General features: G+C 34.8%; 2 protein-coding genes across 2 annotated transcripts; both read right to left on the bottom strand.

Annotated features, from left to right (window-relative positions):
* Positions 1–5963: 5963 nt before the first annotated feature.
* On the bottom strand, positions 5964–8861 carry LOC148624824 (uncharacterized). The gene is made up of 2 exons (XM_088567753.1): positions 8454–8861; positions 5964–6358 (listed from the first exon to the last, which is right to left on the bottom strand). Exons 1-2 carry the CDS (start codon positions 8821–8823, stop codon positions 5973–5975), a joined length of 756 nt encoding a protein of 251 aa, XP_088423879.1. The 5' UTR covers positions 8824–8861; the 3' UTR covers positions 5964–5972.
* A 13427-nt stretch (positions 8862–22288) lies between these two features.
* LOC148624823 (uncharacterized) lies at positions 22289–24413 on the bottom strand. The gene is made up of 2 exons (XM_088567751.1): positions 23946–24413; positions 22289–22687 (listed from the first exon to the last, which is right to left on the bottom strand). The coding sequence occupies exons 1-2, from the start codon at positions 24319–24321 to the stop codon at positions 22308–22310; spliced, it is 756 nt and encodes a 251-aa protein (XP_088423877.1). The 5' UTR covers positions 24322–24413; the 3' UTR covers positions 22289–22307.
* Positions 24414–24504: the final 91 nt, after the last annotated feature.

The following is a 24504-nucleotide window of genomic DNA, read 5'->3' as shown; positions in this document are numbered from 1 at the left end:
CATTCATTTGCTTACCGCTATAACCTTGGTTCCCTTTATTATTCTTTGCAAATGGCAGATGACAAATCAATATTGATTGATTGGTTTATGTGTTTTTCTACATTTCTAAAAGGGGTTATAGTATTTTTGCTTAAAGGTTTCCGTATAGGCTGAGTTATTGGTCCCAGGCTAGCCATATTGCAATATGAGGACCACTAACTCAGCCAATATGGGATACCTTACGCAATTATACCTTTATTGACTGCCTAGTCCAATAAGTCATATTGGTCTAGGCCAATATTGATCTTAACCCGGCCAATATGACATAAATCCTGTATAGTTGCACTTTTGTATTTTGTATTGTATTGGCAATTCGAACGTTAGTCAATAATAAATAATATGGCATACAGAGGTTTTTGGTAAAACCATTGTTGAGCATATTAAACTTGAAAATTACTCAAAACACCGGAAATCTGATCTTTGCTGTTGTTTTATTGAAACAGGTCGGATTCAGTGTCGGCAACGTCTAACCTCTGACTCAAGCACGTGCAATTAGTTCCGTACAAAGAGGTTAATTAATAATTCACCGGAACTAGTTATACATCGGAAAGAGGGTAAAACAGTATAGTGATATTTCAATTGACAACAGTTTGATTCGTAGTAGTAACTATTCTTATACTGTTATCGAGACTTAGTAGAGATATCGAAAGGAAAAGTTCTTTCCGGTGGTACAATCAAACCACCTTTCCTTACCAAGCATGCGCCGTATCTCGGAAACTAAAATCAACAAACAATTATTTAGTAATTTACAGGTGTACCAAGACTGGAACGAATGAACCCAAATTACTTTTTTTTCATTTTATGAAAGAAACTTTTTCTTTGACGTACATAAATATATGTTCATTCTGTTAATAAATCATTGAAACCTTCGCAAAACTACACATCCGTGATATGGTAAACTGATAGATTTCTGCCCATGATATGACAGCCTAAATCAACGGCGAATATTGTAGGAGTATTTCTATGAATAATTTTTCCTTCTTCCGAATACTTCATATTCTAGTTCACTACTGATTAAAGAAAACATTTATGGAACATAGATAAATAGAGAAAAGGACAAAGAACCAGAAATCGAGCCCTTGTCAGAATGGATACGTACCATCCGATTGTTAGTGCGTATTGTCAATCTCAAAAAATGTGCTAATAAAAGACCCAAATCCGTATTCAACGATCATTAGGCACTTAAATACCTCTCTTCATTACATGAAAAATATGTTATCGTCCCTGTTTACAAAGCTTCAAAAACATTGCATATGTTTGTAAAGCCCATTACCTAAATTGCCTTATTAAGAAATTGTGCATTGATAGTACCAGCCCATAATGCCACATTCAAACTATTTTTTAACAAAGATGAAATCCTAATCAACCACAAGTCCTTCATGTCTTCATGTAAGTAAGGACTTACCGAACTTGTATTGGTTTCCCATACTTAATAAGAATCCATACAAAAAATGGTGTATAGCTGGATCTTCATCTTGATCCACAAAAGAGATGACAATTCACCTTACAAAGAAATTGTCCGCAGGAAGGATGGAAAGCAAGCTAGGTGCAGTACCATCTACTCTCTTAGCGGCATTAATCATGAGTGGTTCTAATGATTTATCGGAAATTAGTTCTCTCCAAACTTTTGACTTCTCAATTTTTTAAAGTATGTAGCCACATGATAAACTGAAATCTTATTTTAAAGGACTTATTCGTAAATCATTTGCTGATAAGAACAAACATATGTTGTACTTGTTTACAAATCCCCATATTTTTTCTAAAACATCAAAGTCTGCTACACGAAAACCATATTCGCGACTTGCTTGATTTCCCTCACTGTTCTGTCATTTACAATGAAACCTAATACTGTGCTCGCTTGTAGGTAATGCCTACTCCATATTATCGTTGCATACAAATAAGTTATTTGTAAATTTTAATTAATTTAAAACACTGACCAGATGGTTCTCTCCTTATGTTTTCAAAAGGTCGGAGCGTCAGCAGAGTCATGAATATCATGTGTTATAAAAAGCATCGAATATTCCCGTCGGTCTATACATCTGCGATATACCAAAATAACGGTGCATTATCAATAAAGTTAAATGTAATTTTAGAACAAATAGTTCTAGCCCTCATATACAAACTCTAAAATCATAATGACGTTGCCAAAAGTCACACAATTCTACAGATTAACCAGTTTAAGAAGTGCTTATATTGGTAACACATTTTATGCACTTCTGCCAGATCAGAAAATTATTTACAAATAAAGCGGTTTGTCTATATGCAAAAATAAATAATTATGTCATATAAACGTGGTAAAAATGCTCGAACCATATAATTTGTAAAATAAAACGAATATTGATACCCATGAACATTACATAAAATTACACGTTTTACAAGTAGTACTTAGATCATAAGACTGAACAAAAAATATTGAGACATTTATTATTTTACAAATTTCGAACATCTTCGTGAGGTAGACTGAGTGATGTATTACTACAACTATTTTTGTAGGACAAATGCTTATCAGGTGATCATAATATATAACTATAAGCATCATGAGATAAGCATAAAGAAGGATTTTAACTGACCAACTTACCAAAGTGACCATTAGACAACTTACAGAAAGATAACACTCCAACCACAAGGTAAATTAAATTACATTCACTTAATTTGGAAAGAGATTGCAACAAATCTCACTTGCAAAGTAAAACTTGAATATGCCAAACATTATCATTCTAAACGTCTTCAGTCTGTACAGACCAATTTTAAGTTTCAGAAAGAAATTTAAGGTCAAAGAATTCTATGATTAGCAACTAATTCAGATTAGTTAAAACATATACTATGACCTTATGTACTTTCACGATAAGACGATAAGATTTAGAAAATATATCATAAATGAAATTACACCTGATGTAATCATCCTGGGTTCTGATTAGTTGATAGCAAGTGTATATGCAAATAAATCCCCCTTAGCTGTGGAATTTGCCAAAACGTACATGTATCTTTTACCCTCACAGGAATTAATTCCGAATTTCTTTTGTCTCATCGCTCAAAGTAATCGATTTTTGTTACTCGACTGTTATTTTTCGTAAATACTCATCCGTCATGATACATCTGTTCAAAAAGGCTGACTCCTAAGGCAGAAAAAGGTTCTAAATAACTAGTTAATGAAAGTATTCAAAGATATTTCCTCATCATTGACCGTAAATATGTCTGGACCAGTCAAGTAAGAATGTGCATCTGAAGACTGTAATGGACATTGGCATTGCCTTATGTCATTACAGTCTTCCTTGCGCCTTTATTATAGACCTTTAATTTACGCATAATTGGTCCAGTCCATTTCTGAAAATAAAAATGTCTTTCATTATGCCTACCAAATGCTAATGTTCGATAATAGATTTAATGTCTGATCTTAACCTCCATATTAACAAATTGTTCATATCAAAATTCATAAGATGATTTATTCTTTATGTGCATTGAAATGCATAAAGAAACAAATGTAGTCGGAGGGGCAAAATCAAACGGAATAATTTACCGTAAATTATAATTACGTGCTCTGTTTCGCTAAATAGCTAAATATGATAATATAATGCCTGAAAAGTCTATTCTTGAGGGCAAAACAATATATGTTTTGTGAAAAAAAAATGTTTGTTTATTTGGAATTAATTATATTTAAGATCAAACCTTTAACAATTACAGCCAATAATATCTTAGAATTGTGTGAGCATATTTCATTGAATGTTTTCATGCATTAGATAAACTTAAGGGATTTTAGTAGGTTTCAATAATTTATTCATAATTTTGACAATTTAACATGCGACATGTCAGTTTAATTGTGATCTTTGAAAGAGAGAAAAAATGTTAATACTTGAAATAAATTTGCATGCAACGATAGACATAAATTCAAAAATTTCAATTAAATATTTTGGGGAAATTTGTCACGACCACAAAGTAGTCACTTGCAACACATCGCTCTAACTGTACCTTGTAATACTGTGAGAGATATACAAACTGAATTAGACGGTAAGAGACATAGTTATAGTTTGTTTCCGCTTTATTCCTTCACCTTTTTTTCTTGAAACAGTGTTTCGGTTTTTGGAATGGAGATCAATCTACTTAAAGATATTTTATATGGATGAATTGCCAAACATAAATATTTTGTCATTAATTTTGAGTTGTTTTCTCATACAATATTCAAAAGTAATAAAGTTTTACTTTAATGAATTAGAGGAATCGACTGTTATGATACACATAAAATATATTTGAAAGAGTTGAATGTAAGGGAACATAAATTCGTGCTAGAAATGTTTGAATTAAACTAATCACAAAAAGTAATTTCAAGAATGCATAACTATATACCTTCAAAGAGCAAATGATAAAAGCAAAAAGCAAAACAAGTGAAAAGCATAAAAAACAGGAAACAAGGCAATGTTTTGGATCCGTTGGAGTGAGGTTAAGGTATTTGCCAAATGAACTTTTTTATTGACAATATATTGATATTTGTTTTGTTATAATTACAGAAAAACAGTGATGGCAGGAACCACATTCGTGCCGGATATCAGGCGATATTGAAACCAATGGGACCATAAATAGGTGGCAATATATTTAACATGATGCTTTTCGTGAATGTAAGTGACTCAAAGGCAACAGACTATAACAGAGATATACACTGTCAACTATCCATTGAAAATGTTTATTTACTGATCATCATTGCTGTAGAATCATTTTTACTTCTTTTTTCTTTATCTTTCTCAATTGGAATATGTTGTAAGCGGCTTACCCGGAAGTCAGTTTCATCATTTGAGCCACCATTACAAAACCGAATGAATGAATACTCTTCAACAGACACGATACCTAGACTTGTTGTTTACGAGAGTCTCGGTGAAAGAGACCAGTCTGTTGCGAATGAAAATGAAAATACGTATGAAACTTTTCAGTGTGATAAACATGTCTATGCAAATGAGTGTATGTTTAGGAAAAATATGGTGTTTTCAATTTATGCCAATCACGTGACATTGTCAGACGCTGCTCACGAAGACATAGAGGCATAACTATTGATCTCAATTGTGCTATTGTGATATTATTACATTGCCTTCATGTGAATTCGTAGTCCTAAAACAACACTTCATTCACCTGTGTTTTACGTAACTACAAATATTTCATGTATGTTGTAATTTGTTACACCAAAGAATTGCATTGTCAAGAATGCATTGTGAGTTAATAGTATTTGACTGGCATAGATAATTAGTGGTTGCTGGTACATGCAAAAAGTAGATAAAAATTCAACATTGTTATTAAATTGTTGAGAGTTTCGTAAACAGGTTTTGTTTATTTTCCAGTTTTGTCTGTATCATCCTCAAAAGCTGAGGTATAAGTTAACAGTTTTTTAATAGGAAACATATAAGAATATATCTGAAAAAAATATTTTGTGAAAGAAATCTTAAATAACAATTTTCTTTCCATTCATCAAAACAGAAATGATGCAGAAGCTTATTTTAAAGAATTTTTGGAATATTTATTTATTTTAAGTTCTTTTAAATAATCTTAAGTTCTGCTTCTTCGAAAGTATTTACGAATTGCTACTTGACATTAGGTATGGTTTTATAACAAAAACAAAATTATGTATTTTGTAATGTTTTTCGTCCTCTATAATTTACTGGGCATGAAACGAGTTATTCCCAGGCGACCGAAATTGAAAAAGTAACCATACATATGCATCAAGTGTTGAGAACGAATTGCCCAGTTGTCTGTATATTTTTGGTTGTTATTTATTCTTTATATTTCTCCTTTATGAATTTGAATGATTTAATACATTTTGCTACTATTACCTACAATGCACGATGGATATGAATAATCTTTACATTACCTATATAAGGTTTTTTTTTCATCTTCCCTCAATATTCTTTTTTTACAACTCTTAAAGACAATTAAATAAATCCCAATTTCACAAATCATTTTATTTTTACTATTGTGATACAAGACTCGGGTGAATTTACGTACATAGATGTTCCTGTCTTTACATTTAGATTGTCTCCTTTTTTTAATTCAACGACAGTAGTTCCGGTTCCGGATTCATAATATGTGCTACTGTACCAAGTCCCAACGTATGCTCGGAGAATATATGAAGTGTTTTTATAAATATAAAACCAAGCTCCACTGGTTTGGGATCTTATTGTTGCAGAAACGTAATAAAGTCCATCTTCCTCGGCAGTAAAAGTTCCGGAACTTGTAAAGGTTGATACATTTGATAAGCCACCGTATGTTTTTCTGGTAGGAAACACGACAACCTGGCTGCTGGATAAGCTGTTTGAGGATGATGCACACGCTGTGACATATACTAAAACACACAAAAAATTAAGCTATTCTTTTCATGTCCTAAGAAAGATAAAGTATAAATTTACGAGTCATGTATTCTTTTTGCTTGGTATTTTTTCTACTTTAGGAAAGCAGGGAATACATACACAACCGGCGAAACATGTGGTGTTGCATGGCATTGTAATTTTTTTTTGTAAAGTGGCAAAAGTGTGATTAAACTAAAAGACTCGACTCCAGTGTCATTCATATAGATCTATTTGGGATCAGCAACTTATCCTTTTTTATTGTATGAATTCGTTTGTTAGTTTTCGTTAATTGAAACTATTTCTTTTTATATCTCTTCAAAACAAAGAAAACAAAGAAAACTGATATATAAAATGTACAATGGACTTCAAACTTTTAACGAGTTATATTGCATGAAATGAAATAGAATTAATATTGCGTCAGTTCAAGTTGTGCCTACCACATGCCTGTGACACAATGTGAGTAAGTACTCAAATGACAAATACCGTCGTGACAATTGTTTCCATGCAAAACAGACGTGTCTCTCAATGTCTTGCATTGATAAATTTATCCTGCATCCATCCCACTAGTTTTAAAAACAACTGGTACTAGACTAAACTTACAGCGGTCTAATAGTGAAACAAAGTAAAGGAGAGCGTTTGTCTGGTCCAACAACCAGATAACGATTGATTTATGTTTGAAAAAAAGAAAGTGCATTACATATGTCTAATGACCAGTCCCTTTAGGTAAAATATATATCCACAAAGAAAGTTAGGCTATATTAAATGAATATCTTAGGTAAATAAAAACTAAATATCAGTGGCTATCCTATTGCCGATCAATTACAAGGGAGAAGTGCTATTATCCTTATTATCCATATTGGACCTTAATCAAGATGTTTTAAGACAACAAAAGGTCTAATTGGATAGCTGTTAAAATAATATTTTCATTTACAACATCATAATATATTTGATTTTTTTTGTGTGGGCATCTACATTCTTTAAAACCTGCAACAAGCTTATAGGAATGAATGGAGAGTGATGGTGGCATAACCTGTTCAATCGGGCAAGACGATAGAATATTGTTGGTACAGCATCAACATATTTACATTTTTTTCTTGTGATAGATTGTGTCACATAATTTAAACAACAAATTTGCATTTTTTAAAAATCATATGGAATAATGAAGTGGATACCAGATACTTTTTCGTGCATGTTGCATTAACATTTTATTTCAAAAAGAAATTATAATGTAATACAAAAATTCTTTTTGAATAGGTGGTTGACTCATGACTATTTCTCAATATCAATTTTCATTCGTTCAATAATATTTGCCTTTGTGAGCATTTTATTTTGTCTAGTGATATGGAAATTGTATTTTAGTAAATAAGTTTCTGAAAAGATACTTGTATTGTTACAGATTAAGATTATTGCACTCAATAGTAATTAGTAAATCAATCATATAATAAAATTATAGATAACCTGCAAAAAGAAAACAAAAACATTAAATATCTAACAAGAATAGAAAGGAATTTGTTTACCATAAAATTACACATAAGCATCTATTACTTCTCTTGTAAAGTTCTGTGATATAAGAATATAAAGCTTAGAGAACAGCATCACAGAAATCATATATGTTATTATACAAAAAGTGATTATCTATTCTGAAATAAACCTATAACCTATATATTCCAATACCAATTACCAACTACCAGTGGTAATGACAACAAATTTGTAGAAACTAAGATAACCAAACAGCACACAAAGAGTAGCGTAAAGAAAGTGTAAATATTCACTTAACAATAATTAAACAAAAACTAAACTTAAAAAATTAAAATTGAGCAGAATAAATAAGTGATTTTCCTTAGCCAGGCATGGTACGTATTTAATGGACAATTACACTTCCAAAGCTATTTTGTGACCGCAGTTATCCTCATAAAGGTTACGAACGTCAAACATAAAGTATTATCACTTTTATATTACCAAAAGTATTTCAATTTGTTTTACATTCTAAGTTGGATTGGTTAAGTTTAAATTGATTTTAAAACAATTTTATGGGAAATCATTACATATATCATGAAGCAAATATATAAAACAATAACTCAGACGCATCACCTTTATGGAGTTGGGTCAGCATCGTTTCAATGTTTGTTTCCGTAGAATTTTGGTTCCGTAGCAATTTGGTAATCAGCGTGGCTTGCTCATTGTTTTTCTGCTGGGCTTGTGAAAGGCTACTTTGTAAAGAAGTAACATGGGCTTCAAGTGTTGAGGCACGAGTGCTAAAATTCAAGTGCAACTGATCTTGTTCGTGTTTTAGTTGAGCGACAGCCTCTTCTAGTTGATGGCGTATTTTTTTCTCCTCGACAATGAGGTCTATAATACCAAGCATGTGCTCATCGGTTTGGGCAGACCCAGATGGTGGGTTTGAATCGAGCAAAAACCCATCTGAAAATACGAAAAAGAAAAATATGACTATACCTTTCATTCTAAGCGATATTTCAGAAATGCAATTATCGAGATGATAGGTGACTTTAAACTCAGAATAAAATGTATATGATAAGATAATGCTCGAAGAATTCCGAAGATTGAATTCTTATCACACTCAAGTTTTGGTCTTTCAATTAACAAAACTATTTTCCATTGTTCATATTATAAGACAGGAATTGTTGTGAAGTATCCTCTGCTGGATTAAATATAAATTGACAGAAAAGGAAATCGAGGCTCATTTTTTATTATTCGATCTATAATGGTCAATATTACAGGTGATTCATGGTGCAGAAAAATGCTTTTTAGATTTACTTATGCCATATGGTTACGTGACTGCCGTCCTTGCTGCATTCAGTACTGTACTTTGCAGGAAACCATATATTTATTTCCAAATTTAAGCAAGATCATTAACTCTGGCATGAAATTAAAATTAAACTGTGAATTTGTTTTGTTTTGATATGCACGAACCACATTTCGTCAGATTTTTATAAAGATTGCGACATGGGTTATAAATATGACGTCCAATCTTGAATTTCCCTACGTTTCCTATTTATTTTTGTTTTCGTTAAAACTGTGTGCGAACATTGTTATATCGGCTGTATTATTTTACTTTGCTTGAATTACAGCAAAACACAATAACAACACAATAACAAAAGGAAATTAACAAACAAAAAAATAACAATTTGAAAACAAACATTATGTCTTTATTTTGGAAAATGTTTTTTTGAGAAAGTTATATTTTGAACTTTGATTTAGAATGGCAATGAGGTAAATGCACACTGCATTTCTATATTATCATGAATAACATACGTGATTTAACTAGTCCTCAAATGTTCTTTTCTCATGACCTCAGTTTTTGTTTACGTTATCAAGAAAGCAATGTTCCCTAGACAGATAATTTTACAGTTCTGAGAATCGGTTTAAATGAAGAAAACCCTCTTCGCCTACATTGTAGAATGTAAGAAATGTCAAGGTTCTGTTCATTGTTGATTTGTTAGGTCAGAGTCATAGTAATATGAGTTAGGTACTGCCTACAAATGAGCAATGCACTTATATACATTTTTCACTTACGTTTGTCAAGTTATTGATAGCTGAAAGGGGCAAGATAGGATAAGTAAACTGATGTCCTCTTAAAATTAAAATGAAAATACTTAAACTGTAACTATTTTTTTTTCATTTTTTTCTTTGTTTAAGAATTGTATACTTTATTTTAAATCAATCTAAAGGCTACTTTCACTTTGAATTCCCTTCTCTGACCAATTTGTGCTGGCCTGTTTGGTATCTATTCCGATTGTCCTGACGTAAATCGCTAGCTTCGGATGCGATGCTCGGTGTTAGTAACAAACTGATTAGAACAAATACAAAAATAAAACCAATTAACAAAATAATACGACAAAACCAAACAAAACTAAACCAACCAACCAACCAAACAACAAACAAACAAGACAATATAAAACAAACATTGTTAAAAAATAATGAAAACACACACACACACACACACACAAAATAAATGTGTTTTTGACATTATTGCAAAGCCCGAAATCGTTTATTTCTTTATAAAGAAAACAAAAACAATGTTGAAGTAAAAATTTTAAAAGTTCAACGACACAATGCAAGTGCTTATCCATCTGAATTTCAATTTGACTCGTGTATCGTGATTTGAAAGTGCAAGAATGTCAGAACATTTGAATTTATTAATAACATTGCAGGTCAGGGATAATTTGCGTGCAATCTTCAATGGGTATTTATCACAAACAAACAAGTTACATTTAAGTCGGGCAAGTAACCTCAATGTTAGATAATGGTTCTAGACAAGTATAAGTACTTTCTTTCAAAAACAGGAAAGCATGACGTTGTCTAAGCTTGCTATTCTTGAGATTCAAGGCTACACTATTAGGCACAAATATTAGTTTGCTTTGTAACAAGGTGTTGGCTATGTAGTAATGATAGTAATGAATTTTCTATTTAAAATAGCATTACAAATTTTACAGCAAAAACGATGATGACAACTAAAAATATAGAAACAAAAGGCGCAGGCAATTTTTTATAAAGATTTTCAAGAAATAAATCACAGAAACTAAATATTATCACAGTTTTAAAATCATGATTAAATAACGACATAAAGGGCCAGCCCGTGGTAAAACAATGATATAATGGAGTTTCCGGCATTTATTTCGATGATAACAGGACTGGTTTCCTCATATTTTAAATATACGCAGCCATTCTGTTGGTCATGTGTTTTATCACATTTTTTACCAAGGCTGTGGTCTAAAGAGCTTTGAAGAACCTCATTTTATAATGCTGTTGTACATACAGAAATGACCAAGAAAACTTTCCAAAAGTACTGTTACTCCCATCTACTGCGAACAAAACAGATAGGGCGTGGGGTTGACAACACATGATCTTAAAGGAAACATAACATTTATTGTATGTGTAAAATGCTTCTTTCATAGATTTGATCGATAACAAACTTTAATTCTTCATTACACAGTGCTGAATAATAAGGTATTTGTAATGTAACTTGTGATAGTTTCAATTATCTGTTTATCTTCTTTATATGTAGATGCAAAGCGCCTGTTTTCTACAGATGATGATAATGACCAAGTAAACAAAAACATTATTTCACTTTTCGAAATGAAAAAAAAAACACACGTCATAAAATGGAAGCCTTTGAGAACGAGTTGAAACAAAATTACTATCAAATAAGTAAACAGATATTATATAAAGTGTCTGTTCTGGAATCATCGATGCAACAATTGCAGAAGTCGGAGGACATAGGTCTTCATTCTTACACCGAGAACGTTAGAAAATTACAGCGACTTCAAGAATCTTGTTCTTGCATGGCGCTATTCATTTTAAAAGTGTTAATGCTACTCACTATAATCAATACTCAAAAAAAGGTCTTTAATGCAATGACAAAAAAAATGAAATATCAAGGATTATAGTGTTTCGAATAACGACGAGAGAGATATACTAGTAATATACAGAGGCATATCCAGATAGTGGATCTAGAATATAAGAGGGGTCACAATCTATCTTTGATATAGGGCATATTTCTTTTTAAATCCAATCCTACAAATGGAAGATCATAAAACATTATAAACAATACCGACCAGAGTTAAAGTGTGAATTAAATGCTTAGAATATAAATTTTTATCTTTTTCATTTTACGTTACCGCTTGTGTACCTACATATTACACAAGATCAGGCGCAATATCGTACTCAAAATAGAAAACAGCAAACGGAATAAATGACTTAACTTTCTAGTTCTAGCATATTTACATGTGACATTGGGTACCCCTGGCGTGTTACATGCTGGGGTTGTCAGGCTATAATACGGAAAACCTGACAGCAAACCATAGTGGTGCACCGTGTTGGGAAAGATGCCACGTTCCTCGCACGTTAAAGAACCCTGCTGTGGTATTCGATAGGAGTAGGAACCTTTGCGCTCCGCCATAGGAGGCTAAATTGCCCGACCTTACCCATCCCCCCTTTTTCCAGTGGCAATCAAAATTTGTCGACCCTATTATCCTTGTGACCCATCCTTTCTTTTTTTCATTTTATCATCCATTTCATGTTCATTGTCTGAATATAGCTGGAATATTGCTGCTCGGACGTTAAACCCCAACAAACAAACAAACAAACAAACAGAAATGGTTTATACTTGATATCAGCAACACTGTATTCAGAAACGAAGGCAGTTATCTTTACATTTATAATAATGGCTCACCTTTAACGAGCACTTTCATTGGAACATACCATACCGGTTCTTACTACACAACAGTGACTGGGGTTACTAATTTTGAATTGAAAGACTTGAGATACAATAAGTATTCGAACCAGGATTAATATGCATATTCATTCGCCATACTCCTGGGTGACAATCGTAAAAATCAAATAATGAAAATCTGCATTTTATTAGGAAGTTTTTGCTATTTATTTATATATACCTTTTTAACTATCTTTGTGGTATATTTATTGTAATTTTCTACGCTCTATAGACAAATAAATATAAAAAGAATGGAAATGATGAATATGTAAAAGTGACAACCACCCAATCGGGATGAAAATGTCAGCACAAGGCCACCCATGCGTACCCATGAACGACGAAGAACCCCCTTTCACTACAGAGCAGGCTGCAGCTGGCCCTAAAACAACATTTTACATGTGAACAGCAAGATTGTTGCCCCTATATACTCCAGCAACATAATGTAAACTGGAAGTGAGAACAAAAGACATACAGACGCAGAAATTCCTGACTTTGGTCAGGCAAACATTGCTGCGGAGTTAAAGCACAACCTTCCCCCTTTTAAATCTGGCCACAGTGAAAAAAAATATTACACAATTAAACACACCCAATAATAGTTTAAAAAGGTCTGAGGCTCTTGACAAAACTGAAATAAAGAAACTGATTGTACGTTACATAAATATACAAACAATGAACTACTAACAATTAACTAACAAACCAGCCCCAGAACAGTTTAAACCTACAGCATTTATCTAAATAAGATGAATTCTAGAATCGGGTATAGTGTTTGTTGGGGTTTAACGTCCGAGCAGCAATATTTCAGCTATATTCAGACGATGAACATGAAATGGATGATAAAATGAACATGAAATGATGATGAGACGAAAAAAAGGATGGGACACATGGATAATAGGGTCGAAAAATGTTGATCGCCACTAGAAAAAGGGGGATGGGTAAGGTCGGGCAATTTAGCCTCGTGTGGCGGAGCGCAAAGGTTCCTACTCCTATCGAATACCACAGCAGGGTTCTTTAACGTGCGAGAAACGTGACATCTTTCCCAACACGGTGCACCACTATGGTTTGCGGTCAGGTTTTCCGTATTACAGCCTAACAACCCCAGCATGTAACATGCCAGTGGTACCCCATTCCACCACCTGGGGCACATATCCCAGTTGCTCTGTGGGCAGAGCGCCTAGCCCCCTGCAAGGTTTCTGAGCACAATTTAGTCGCCTTTTACGACAAGCTTAGCGCTGCTGCAGGCCTATTCTTTTAACACCCGGGCCTGCACGGGGTATAATGTAACTTTTCATCAATTTTCCCCAGAACTTGTGGATTTTTGAGACACACAATCAATAACAGAAACATTATTGAGTATATTCCCTTCCGAGCGACCTTTTTTTTTAAATTATCACAACATTAAAAACCAGTATGTGATTATGAAGAAATCCTGCAAATGAATTAGTATTAGGTTGCTATGGGACAACTAGTGGAAAATTTTACATCTTTATATCAAAATGCAGTTTTTATGTTCCTTACATTACACACCAAAAAAAAAAAAAATAAAATAAAATAAAATAAAAAAATAAATAAAAATAAAAAAAGGGGGGACTCAAAATGAAATTCAGTAGATTCGTTTACTGGATCCCGTATATTACATTAAAAAAAATCAGTATTGTTTATACACCGGCAACACCATGAAGAAATACTCTCAAAGCTTTCCTTGCTTAGTGTGTGTGTGTGTGTGTGTGTGTGTGTGTGACACTATTCTACATTTTAATAAAATACTTGTTGATCTTATTTATTATTATTAGTTGTCGTAAAGATTCTATGAGAATATAAACGATTTTCAGTCCAATTATCGTACTACATGACATTGAATGCAACTTATGTGGTTTAGTACATTTCGAAGAAACACAAGAACGATTCAACAAAAGAGTGCGCGGTCATCGTTCTTGAATTAACACCACCAAATTCCCGACAGTTTATTAACATTTTAATCAACAAGATCATTCAATCCTCTCTATGTTCGTATTTTACAAAACAATTACCATCCTACGAACAGTCCCCTTCCAAGTAAAAACTATCGTAGGTAAAGAGAGGAGTACTGGATACGCAGAATGGGTACTGCAATACCTTACGGATGCAAAGACAACATCAAAAGTATAGGAAACGTTTCAAGCCAATATAACAATAGTATAAATGTGATGAATTTATTCGACAAAAGTCCAAGACGAGAAAGGAGTCATGGCCATCGCCACTATACGTCATCTAAGTTACATGATGCCTCCATAGATGGTCTCCTTCCTTACATACAAAAACCTCTTGGACTTCATCACATTAGAACCAAACTTTAATCTATACCTCTCACTTTACAACACTCCCTTTACAAAACAAGTCTTGACACTCCTGTTTCTGACCCCGCCTCATCATTATACAGACTAGATACCATCATTTTGGATATTGGTTTCCACAGACTCTTTAAACCAGTTTTTGTGAAAAGTCAAGATGAAGAAAAACGATAATTTCTTCCACTACCGTTTGTCAACAAAGGTATATATCGTAGAATGGTTTGATTCGGACACTATGAACTTGAGTATAAATGAGAAAGAACGTCAGGCTACTTTCATACTTGTATTGATACTGAAAACATTATAAACGTCACAAGGACGTGACGTAACTACAATGAGCGCAGCCTACACTCCCCGACATACTGGGGGCGCACAAATGAAACAAATTACATAGAAAAAATGAAACGAGTGTAAAACGGAACATTATAAAAAGGAAAATATTTACCTTTACAATTGCCTTTCTGTAAATGAATAACAAATAACATTGTGAAAACTGAATTTAATTAATGTCTGTGAACTCATCAAATGAAAAAATCTCACTGAATAAACGCATTTTAAAATTTAAGTTTTGCATCTCGGTTGAATCCATCTCTTGATTTTCTCCTTGGCATCGTACTTTGCTCGTCTGCTCATGTACCACTGGATGTTTCATCTTCAACATTTGATATGAGTTCGAGTGGATGTAGCTTGTTAATTGGTCTTGATGTCGTACCATTTTTAATGGGTAAAATGGCACACCTACAAAGTCCATCTCCTCCACGAATCACTTTCGTTATGATAGCTATATTCCACATTATCCTAGAAGTGTCGTCGTATATTTGCGCAACATCGCCGATTTTAACGTCCTGGGTGTTGACTCCTGTATTCCTATGGTGTTCCCTAAGGTAAGGTATTCTCGTTTCCACCAGTTCCAAAAATCATTAATGATACGTGATTGCGCAGTAAATTGTTGGTTAACTGTTTCACGCGTCATATTTTACACATTGCTCCCGTCAATATCTCACTTGCTGATCCTGAATACGGTAAAGTTCTTATACGTCTTCTGTGCAGAAGATGCGACGGTGTAAGTGGTTCATCATCAGTTGGGTCTGTTGATATATGTGTTAATGGACGATCATTGAGCATCGATTCGATTTCGGTGATCACAGTCTCTAGCAGTCGGACGGTTACAAGAGCACGTCCTAGCACTTTCTTTATGCAGTTTTTGGTGATGCCAATTAATCTCTCCCACCAGCAACCGTACCATGGCGCACGCTTTGGTATAAATTTGCATTGAATACCATATGTGCTGAGTTGTTCTCGGAGATTAGTAGATTTCGTAAGCATTTCAATTTCTTTAGCGGCAGAAGTATACGTTGTACAATTGTCAATTATCATTACCTTTGGTAGTGACCTTCGATTGGTAAATCTTCGAAATGCAAGAATAAATGTCTGCTCTGAAAGATCGTCGACTATTTTCAAATGCACATCTCTTTTGTTCGCGCAAGTGAAAAGACAAAGATAAACATTTACGACACTGTTGTTTTTGATTCTGATGTTCAATGCTCCTGTAAAATCCACGCCAATAATGGTAAACAGTGGGTAATCCTTTAATCGATCGGACGGTAGTGGCGGTGGGTCTGGAATTAGATACAGTCTTCCTGATATTTTGCGACATGTTATACAGGTGCGAAGTATTGATTTTACAGATTGTGGAATTGATGGAATCCAATAGGATTGACGGATAAGTGTCACAGTACTTTCTAGTCCTAAATGAAGATTTTTAGCGTGTGCATCCAATACAATAAGTTTCGAAAATTCATCCTTCCTAGGCAATAGAACCGGAAACTTGGCTCATTCACTTACTGGCGCATTATTGATTCTCCCGCCGCAACGGATTATGTTCATGTTGTCCCAATATAATCTCAGTTGTTTCACTAAAGGATGTTTTGCTGATTTGTTATTAAGACTTTCAATTACATCCGGGTAATTCCTTATTTGCGCATCTCGTATCCATGCATTTGATGCTATCTCAATTTCCTTTACACTCAATTTTCCTGCTAATTCAGTGTTTTGTCTACAATTATGTATAAACCGGTACGCGTATTCTGTTATACGCAGCAGTTTTTGGTACGACCCATATCGCTGAATGTCAAAAACTTTGCTGATTCTTTCACAAAATGAACTGTTTTGTTCTAAATTCGCTGACTCGATTTCAAACGAAAACTGGTAATTGCTTTTCAGTAGTAAGCTGTCGCTCCATAGTACGATTTTGGTTACATTTAAGTATAATTTCAAGTATTTCACTATCCTAGCGCCTATCAAGGCTGCACTCAACTCTAGTTTTGGAATTGTCAACTGTATCAATGGCGTAACTCGATTCTTTGCTAATACAAGGGTTCAATTGTTACAACTTACTAGATATGCGCATGCCCCATACACCTTTAAACTTGCGTCCGTGAACACGTGTAACTCTGTGTCATATGTTGATTCCCTAAAATACGCTCTATCTGTCTCTAGTTTTGTGCATTCAATTACATCTTGTAGTATTCCTCTCCATTCTATAGCGATTTCAGGCGAGACAGGCTCATCCCACTCCAGTCCTTGCAAAAGTATCTTACTATGGACGGAAACTGGGCTAATTAATCAAACGGATCATACATTTTTGATGATTGGCGTAGAATCTCTCTTTTCGTCAGGCGCACATCCTCAATTTCTGTGTATTCCTGTTTATGCAAAAGTAAGTGCGTCCTTACAAGTATTCCATCTCAATCCAAGTACTTTGATTAAGTCATCTTTGTCTAGTACATTATCAGCATCAGGTCGGTCCCTCAACGAATTCGAATTAGAAGCCCAAGAACGAAGATAACGAAGATTAAAACCTGTTTTAGCGAATAAATCTCTTGATGTTTCGAAATATTACTTTCTGTCTTGAAACTTGAAAGAGTAACCAAGGGAACCAAGGTTATAGCGGTAATCAAAAGAATGTAATCCAGGGACAAAGACCCGGCATGGAAAACAGATATACACAACAAAGAACATAAAGTAACTAAAATCATACATACAAGGTAACAAAAGCAAATGAGCAACTCGGACTCCACTAAAAACTGGGAGCAGAAATGAAAGAATGTTATCCACATGCAAATCATTTATCAAAGTTTCTGTCCATTCACATGGGTTCTCTTTTAAGTGTTTATGAAGTACGGCATTCAAAATGAATAGTTATGAGAATAACACAGACTTAAATCTGTAAGTAGTGGAGTGAACGGATCCGTTGGTGTATCGAACCAAACGAAACGGGTGACATCTCAATCCTGTGTCTCTAAGCCAAACATTCAAGAATGCTTTCTAAATATCAGTTGTGACGGCAAACTTGTGTAAACGGAATCTTAATAGTTTGCTGTCTAAATCGTTCGAACTTGGCGGAGTTTCCATCAAACAGTAATTTAGACTTTCCTCTACAACTGCAGTTGAATACTATTCGGATTGGTGTTGTGGTTGAATCTTTTTTCACTGCATTTTGAGGCATGTAGTGTATTTTAGTCTGTTCCTCGTTTTCATTGGTAGCATCAATCTTCTGTATCAACCCCCTGTTTTCTTGCTCAGCCATAATTTCTCCGTATTTCTCAAGTAATTTAGGTTCCTTGTTCAGTCTTTTTACTACGTTTTCTGTCCTTCGCTGTACAATAGCTTTGTTTGTCGGTAAAGTAACATGGTCCTCTGTCCATGGTAAAGTAACGAAGCATCTGTTGTCATGGTAACGAATCTGCTTATCTTCATATACAATCTGAATTTCCTTATTTGTCAAATCAGCGTTATCTTTCTCAGTAGCAAGCGACTCAATTTTCCAGAACCACTCTAAATCGCATTCTTCAGATTTTCTGGCGATTTGCACATTCATCACAGATGTTCTATATGTCTCGATATTGTGAGAGGACGAATAAAGCATTGCGGATAACAAGTATCCGATCTTGGATTGTACTGCTACTGGTCCGTCTCTTCTGATAAAATCATTTTCTACTATTGACCAGTAGAAATCGTCTCCTAGAGGATAGAAATATCAAAGTTCTCATCTGCTGACACTGGGTGTGCTAGTTTCAATCCAGACAATTACGACCGAGTTCATGCTTGTCGGACGAAAGTTTTCATCGGTGGAGCGATTTCTGGTTCAATCAAGACTCGGATAGGTAGTTTTCCATCTCTTGTCATAAGATATAGCGCACCGGTTTTCAAATGTCGAACTTTCGTGCTATTTGCGTTATCTCCGAATCCTGATAAATTGAAGAAGTGATTTCAAATAATTGAACTTCTGAACATTGCTTAGGGTAGAATTATCGTGAACTGATGTCCTAAAGAAATCCCAAAATAACTGCCATTGCATAATATTTCCGTCAAACGTCGGAAGATTCAATTTGGGCGACTTGTTGTATTCATGAACTTTAGTTAAACTTCGTGTTTGTGGATATTCTGGCTCACGGAAGTTGGAATTGCATGTATTGTAGTGCGTTTCTGTCTTGGGCTGAGCATAGTTATGGTGATCATGAATGTACTGAGGACTTGTGGGTTTAACTTGTGCGGGCTGAGAATTTGCGGGTCGAACTTGTGCGAGCTGCGGGGCATTTGCGGGTTGAACTAATGCGGATGGGGCATTTGTTGCTTGAGTTGATTTGGTCTGATTATGGATGGGCGGCTGGGATTGTTCTGAATTCTGTATAATTTCTTGATCTCATGTTTGTAAAGTCGCTTGCTTCTTCACAAGATTATTGATGGTCCTCGTTAGCTCCTGGGTGTTCACTGTTACATTTTCATCATCACAGATTTCCTGGAATTTCTTCAAAAGTCTTGAAACGTATTGAACGTAGCTTGGATGTCATCTGGTCACGGCACCAATATCGTAGAATGGTTTGAATCGGACACTTTGAACTTGAGTATAAATGAAAAAAAAAGTCAGGCTGTTTTCATACTTGTATTGATACTGAAACCGTTATAAACGTCGCAAGGACGTGGCGTAAGTACAACGAGCGGAGCCTACAATGCCCGACAGTATAGAAGCAACTAATTTGGCTAACATCCTCCATCACAAAGACGTTACCAACACAATTCCCCCATATTTCAAAGACAAATCCATACCAATTATTTCATATTCCTATACTTCACCCATTGCATCCAAAATTTTCAATTATAAAAGGCTATTGCAGAACCTCGAGATTGAGGATTTCAAGGATAAACCACCTGACTGTTATTGCAAAAACTCTCCATTCAAATATGGTCCTTCTGGTCATGTCGTTACGGGAGATTTAACCATCATCGAAAACGAATCTCTGCGTAATATCCTTTCTAAAGGTCCCAAGTACCGTGAACCACGCTCCATAAATTGGAATTATAACTTTAAAGTTCTTATGGATGCCGTCGAGGACTATGCAAGAAAATGGATAAAACGAGAACAAGAAGACATTGAGTGAGACATTTAATCAGTCAGAGTGATTAAATGCCATGAGGTCTTTAATTTTGAAACGAATGAAAGTTGTAAGTAGGTCAATGAGAGCAAAAGCTGCATCAGTTTTCAAAAACCCCGATGTAGCAAAAACATTGTCTAATATACATGACAAATATGTTGTCGTATCAACAGACGAAGCCAAAAACAACATTGTTGTTTGTCTGCAAAACGTTTTACATCCAATGTTTATTATCAGAGGTAGACGTAGAAAATAATAGCAGTGATAAAACCTATACTGCTATCACTCTCTCCAAAGAAGAGTTTGTGGAAAACCATAAATCTGTGCCATCCTCTTGTGGTCTCTCTACCAAGGACGATAATTGTGATTTACAGTCTATGTGCTGGATTCCTAAACTCCACAAGAATCCATACAAACAACGTTTCATAGCTGGATCTGCAAAATGTACCACGAAGCATCTTTCAAAACTTTTAACTTCTATACTCACAACTGTCAAAGAGGGTCTGCAGTCCTACCACAACACTTGTTACTCCCGTAGTGGTATTAATTCAATGTGGATTCTTAAAAATTCGAAAGATCTTTTGGAGACAATCAGTTCAAGACTATTATCTGAATATAATAGGGTTAAAACCTATGATTTTTCAACATTGTATACTTCTATTCCCCGTTCTCAGTTAAAATCCCGACTTGAAAACATTATACATCGTTTTTTTTTTCAAAACCATGGTACACCTAGATACAAATATACAGTTCTTGGTAGAGATTCCTCATAATTTGTGAGAAATAATTCCAAATCATCTTCCAAATATATAGAGGAAGATGTATACAAAATGCTGGAATTTTTAATCGACAGCATATTTGCCCACTGTGGTGGACGTGTTTTTCAACAAACGGTCGGCATTCCAATGAGAACAAATTGTGCTCCTTTACTTGCTGACCTATTCCTTTACTCTTATAAGGCTGACTTTATAGCTGATCTGATTCGAAAGAAAGAATATCGTTTAGCTAGATCTTTTAATCTCAGTTTCCGCTATATAGATGACGTATTATATTTAAACAATCCTAATTTCGGGGATTTGATACATCGCATCTACCCCAAAGAACTTGAGATAAAGGATACTACAGACACCGTGAAGTCAGCCTCATATCTTGACCTATACTTAGAAATCGATGGTAAAGGAAAACTATTCACCAAACTTTACGACAAACGTGATGACTTTTCATTCAGAATTGTCAACTTTCCTTTCATCTGAGGCAACATGTCTTCAGCACCTGCGTATGGAGTGTTCATATAACAACTCATACGTTATGCCAGAGCTTGCCGAAACTACGCAGACTTTTTGTATCGCGCTAGAACTATAACAAATAGGCTTCTGGAACAGGATTATGTTGCTACAATATTGAAGTCGTCACTACGGAAGTTTTATGGTCGTCATCATGAACTCGTGGATCGTTATGGTGTATCCATCTGCACCATGAAAACTGATTTATTCAACGGGGGATAGATTTCCTTTCCTCGTTTGTCTACTTCGGACTTGCATTTTTATGAGCAACTCGGTGGGTGTTTCTAGAAATGCAGAGGACGCTTACTCTACCGGTGCACCTGGTCCATGCTCCCAGTTTTAAGTTGAGTCCGAGTTGCTCATTTGCCTCTGTTACTTTGTATGTATGATTTTAGTTACTTTATATTCTTAGTTGTGTATGTCTGGTCTTTGTCCCTGGATTACATTCTTATGATTACCGCTATAACCTTGGTTCCCTTGATTACTCATTGATATTTAGTTAGATTGATATATACTGTTGTTACATATTCGCATAAAACGAAATCGTCGACGTCAAAACCACAAAGGTAAAGTTCTTTCATTTTTTTTAGATCAAAGGTAATTAACAAAAGGTATATAACTACATAAAACTGTAAGAAAACAAGAAATGTTTGTCTTTAGAAAAGTATTTATTTCAGTTTTAGTATTGTAACACATGAGTATGCTGAGTTGATATACATTGAGGTTCCAGCTCGTATTGTGACCGTATCACCAACGCTTAACTCCACTGTTGCCACTCCTGTTGCCGGCGTATAGTAATTACCTGTGTACCATGTTCCAATAAAAGTTTTTATTATATATGAACTGTTTTTGTATATATAGAAGTAACTACTTTGGGTATACGAGTCTATTGTTGCCGATATTAGATATAAACCACTCGTTTCACACGTGAATGTTCCTGAGCTCAAGAACGTTGAAAGGCCACTTATTCCATTAGCCGCCTGTTTGCTTGGGAACGGAATGGTCCCAGACCTTGTGGACGAGGAAGATACACATGCGGTCACATATACTGAAATAAAACATACAAAGTATATAATGTGTGATAAACCAACTGCATAAAGTATTTCACTTTTTGTCTAGGATTGTGATTGATTGATTGATTGTTTGTTTGTTGGGGTTTAACGCCCAAGCAGCAATATTTCAGCTATATTCAGGCGATGCACATGAAATGGATAAAATGAACATGCAATGATGATGATGAAATGAAATGAAGGGATGGGACACAAGGATAAGGATAATAGGGTCGACAAATTTCGATTGCCACATATAACAGGGAGGGATGGGTAGGGTCGGGCAATTTAGCCTCCTGTGGCGGAGCGCAAAGGTTCCTACTCCTATCGAATACCACAGTAGTGTTCTTTAACGTGCGAGGAACGTGGCATCTTTCCCAACACGGTGCACCACTATGGTTTGCGGTCAGTTTTGCCGTATTATAGCCTGACAACCCCAGCATGTAACACGCCAGGGGTACTCCATTCCACCACTGGAGCACACATCCCAGTTGCTCTGTAGGAAGAGCGCCTAGTCCCCGGCTAGGTTTCTGAGCACTATTTAGTCGCCTTTTACGACAAGCTTAGCGCTGCTGTAGGCCTATTCTTTTGACACCCGGATCTGCACTGGCTTCTTGGATTGTGAAATACAGGCTTTCACTTCACGAAATAATATCATTATATTTCTGTAATACCGCATGCAACGTTGGTATGGTGTGACAATTTTGTGGTGGTAACTTTATTTTATATATTTATACCAAGTGTGATTTGCGATCATAGTATAGCGATCCCGTTTGTTTTATAATAAGGCACAGACCATTTTCATTTTTTCCGCGGCAGCTGGAGTTAAAATTTTTATTTTAAAATTTTACATTGTTAAGTAATGGGGGTAATAGTGTATCATATAATATTTCTTTCTGTCCATGGTTGAGTAAAAAAAAAATCGTTCAAGTCTGTCATAGAAACATAATCGACTACCAAGTAATATTTTACGCTATTACTGTTATTATAACATCAGTGCAAAATTAATGTATTTTAAGTATACACAAATAAAAATATATCATAACAAACATGCGATGTATTCGTCGTGGATGTCTGTATTTGTACACATTTCACACAAATTATCTCTATAATTAGCCCAGTTTTTTATCTAATACTGCAAGGACGGTTGAATGTTTTCTTTGCCATAATTCATTTTAATTTCTATTTCTGCTTTTTCATAAAAAAGTATTTAAAAAGGAAAGAATAAAACGCATTTCCTACCATGCAAGAACGCACCTTTTGAAAGTTGTTCCAACATCGTAGTTTCCTTTCCATGTGATGAGTTATACCTAGCCAAGATTCGCTCTAACACATTTGTCTGATCGTTGTTCATCCGCAGCACCCGGTCCGCTGTCTTTTGTAGTTGCTGAGTCTGGGATTCTAAAGCTAATACCTTTGATGAAATATCTTGTTTCAGCTTAGCGTGATCTTTTTTCATCTGGTTAAAAAAAGTGTCAATTTGATGACGGAGTCGTTTTTCTTCCATCACCATATCAAGGATTCCTAGTATGTTATGGTCTATCTGGTCATCTTCAGCAGCATTATTTGTTACAGTCAAAACATCTGAAAAAATAAAAGCCGTAAAAATAATTAGTAAAAACTCTGCTTTCATTGTTCTCTTCAGAAAAGCTCAAATGATTGTCTTCAAACAGTGAACAAGGTTTCTTGACCGACATCGCTTGTTTGCTTCAGATAAGACTCTTTAAGTAGATGGGTGCATAACGCATGATTATATGAAGGTCTCCGGTTTTGACGAATGTTCTAATTTTTCAAATCTCAGTTCTTAGAAAATACG

Source organism: Perna viridis, chromosome 2 (assembly GCF_037379345.1).
Source record: "Perna viridis isolate PV_CMFRI_1.1 ecotype Kerala chromosome 2, ASM3737934v1, whole genome shotgun sequence".
In the NCBI taxonomy this organism is placed as follows: Eukaryota; Metazoa; Mollusca; class Bivalvia; order Mytilida; family Mytilidae; genus Perna; species Perna viridis.
The sequence above is the reverse complement of the archived record's forward strand: the minus strand, read 5'-3'. Positions and strand labels throughout refer to the sequence as shown.

What these genes read in the sequence shown, in the direction of transcription:
- LOC148624823 (XM_088567751.1), bottom strand. Translation starts at nt 24,321, where the DNA reads ATGAAAGCAGAGTTTTTACTAATTATTTTTACGGCTTTTATTTTTTCA. An exon ending in GTTGGAACAACTTTCAAAAG is followed by an intron (nt 22,688 to 23,945) that starts GTGCGTTCTTGC and finishes GTTTTATTTCAG; the next exon opens with TATATGTGACCGCATGTGTA.
- LOC148624824 (XM_088567753.1), bottom strand. Translation starts at nt 8,823, where the DNA reads ATGAAAGGTATAGTCATATTTTTCTTTTTCGTATTTTCAGATGGGTTT. An exon ending in GCTGACCCAACTCCATAAAG is followed by an intron (nt 6,359 to 8,453) that starts GTGATGCGTCTG and finishes TGTGTGTTTTAG; the next exon opens with TATATGTCACAGCGTGTGCA.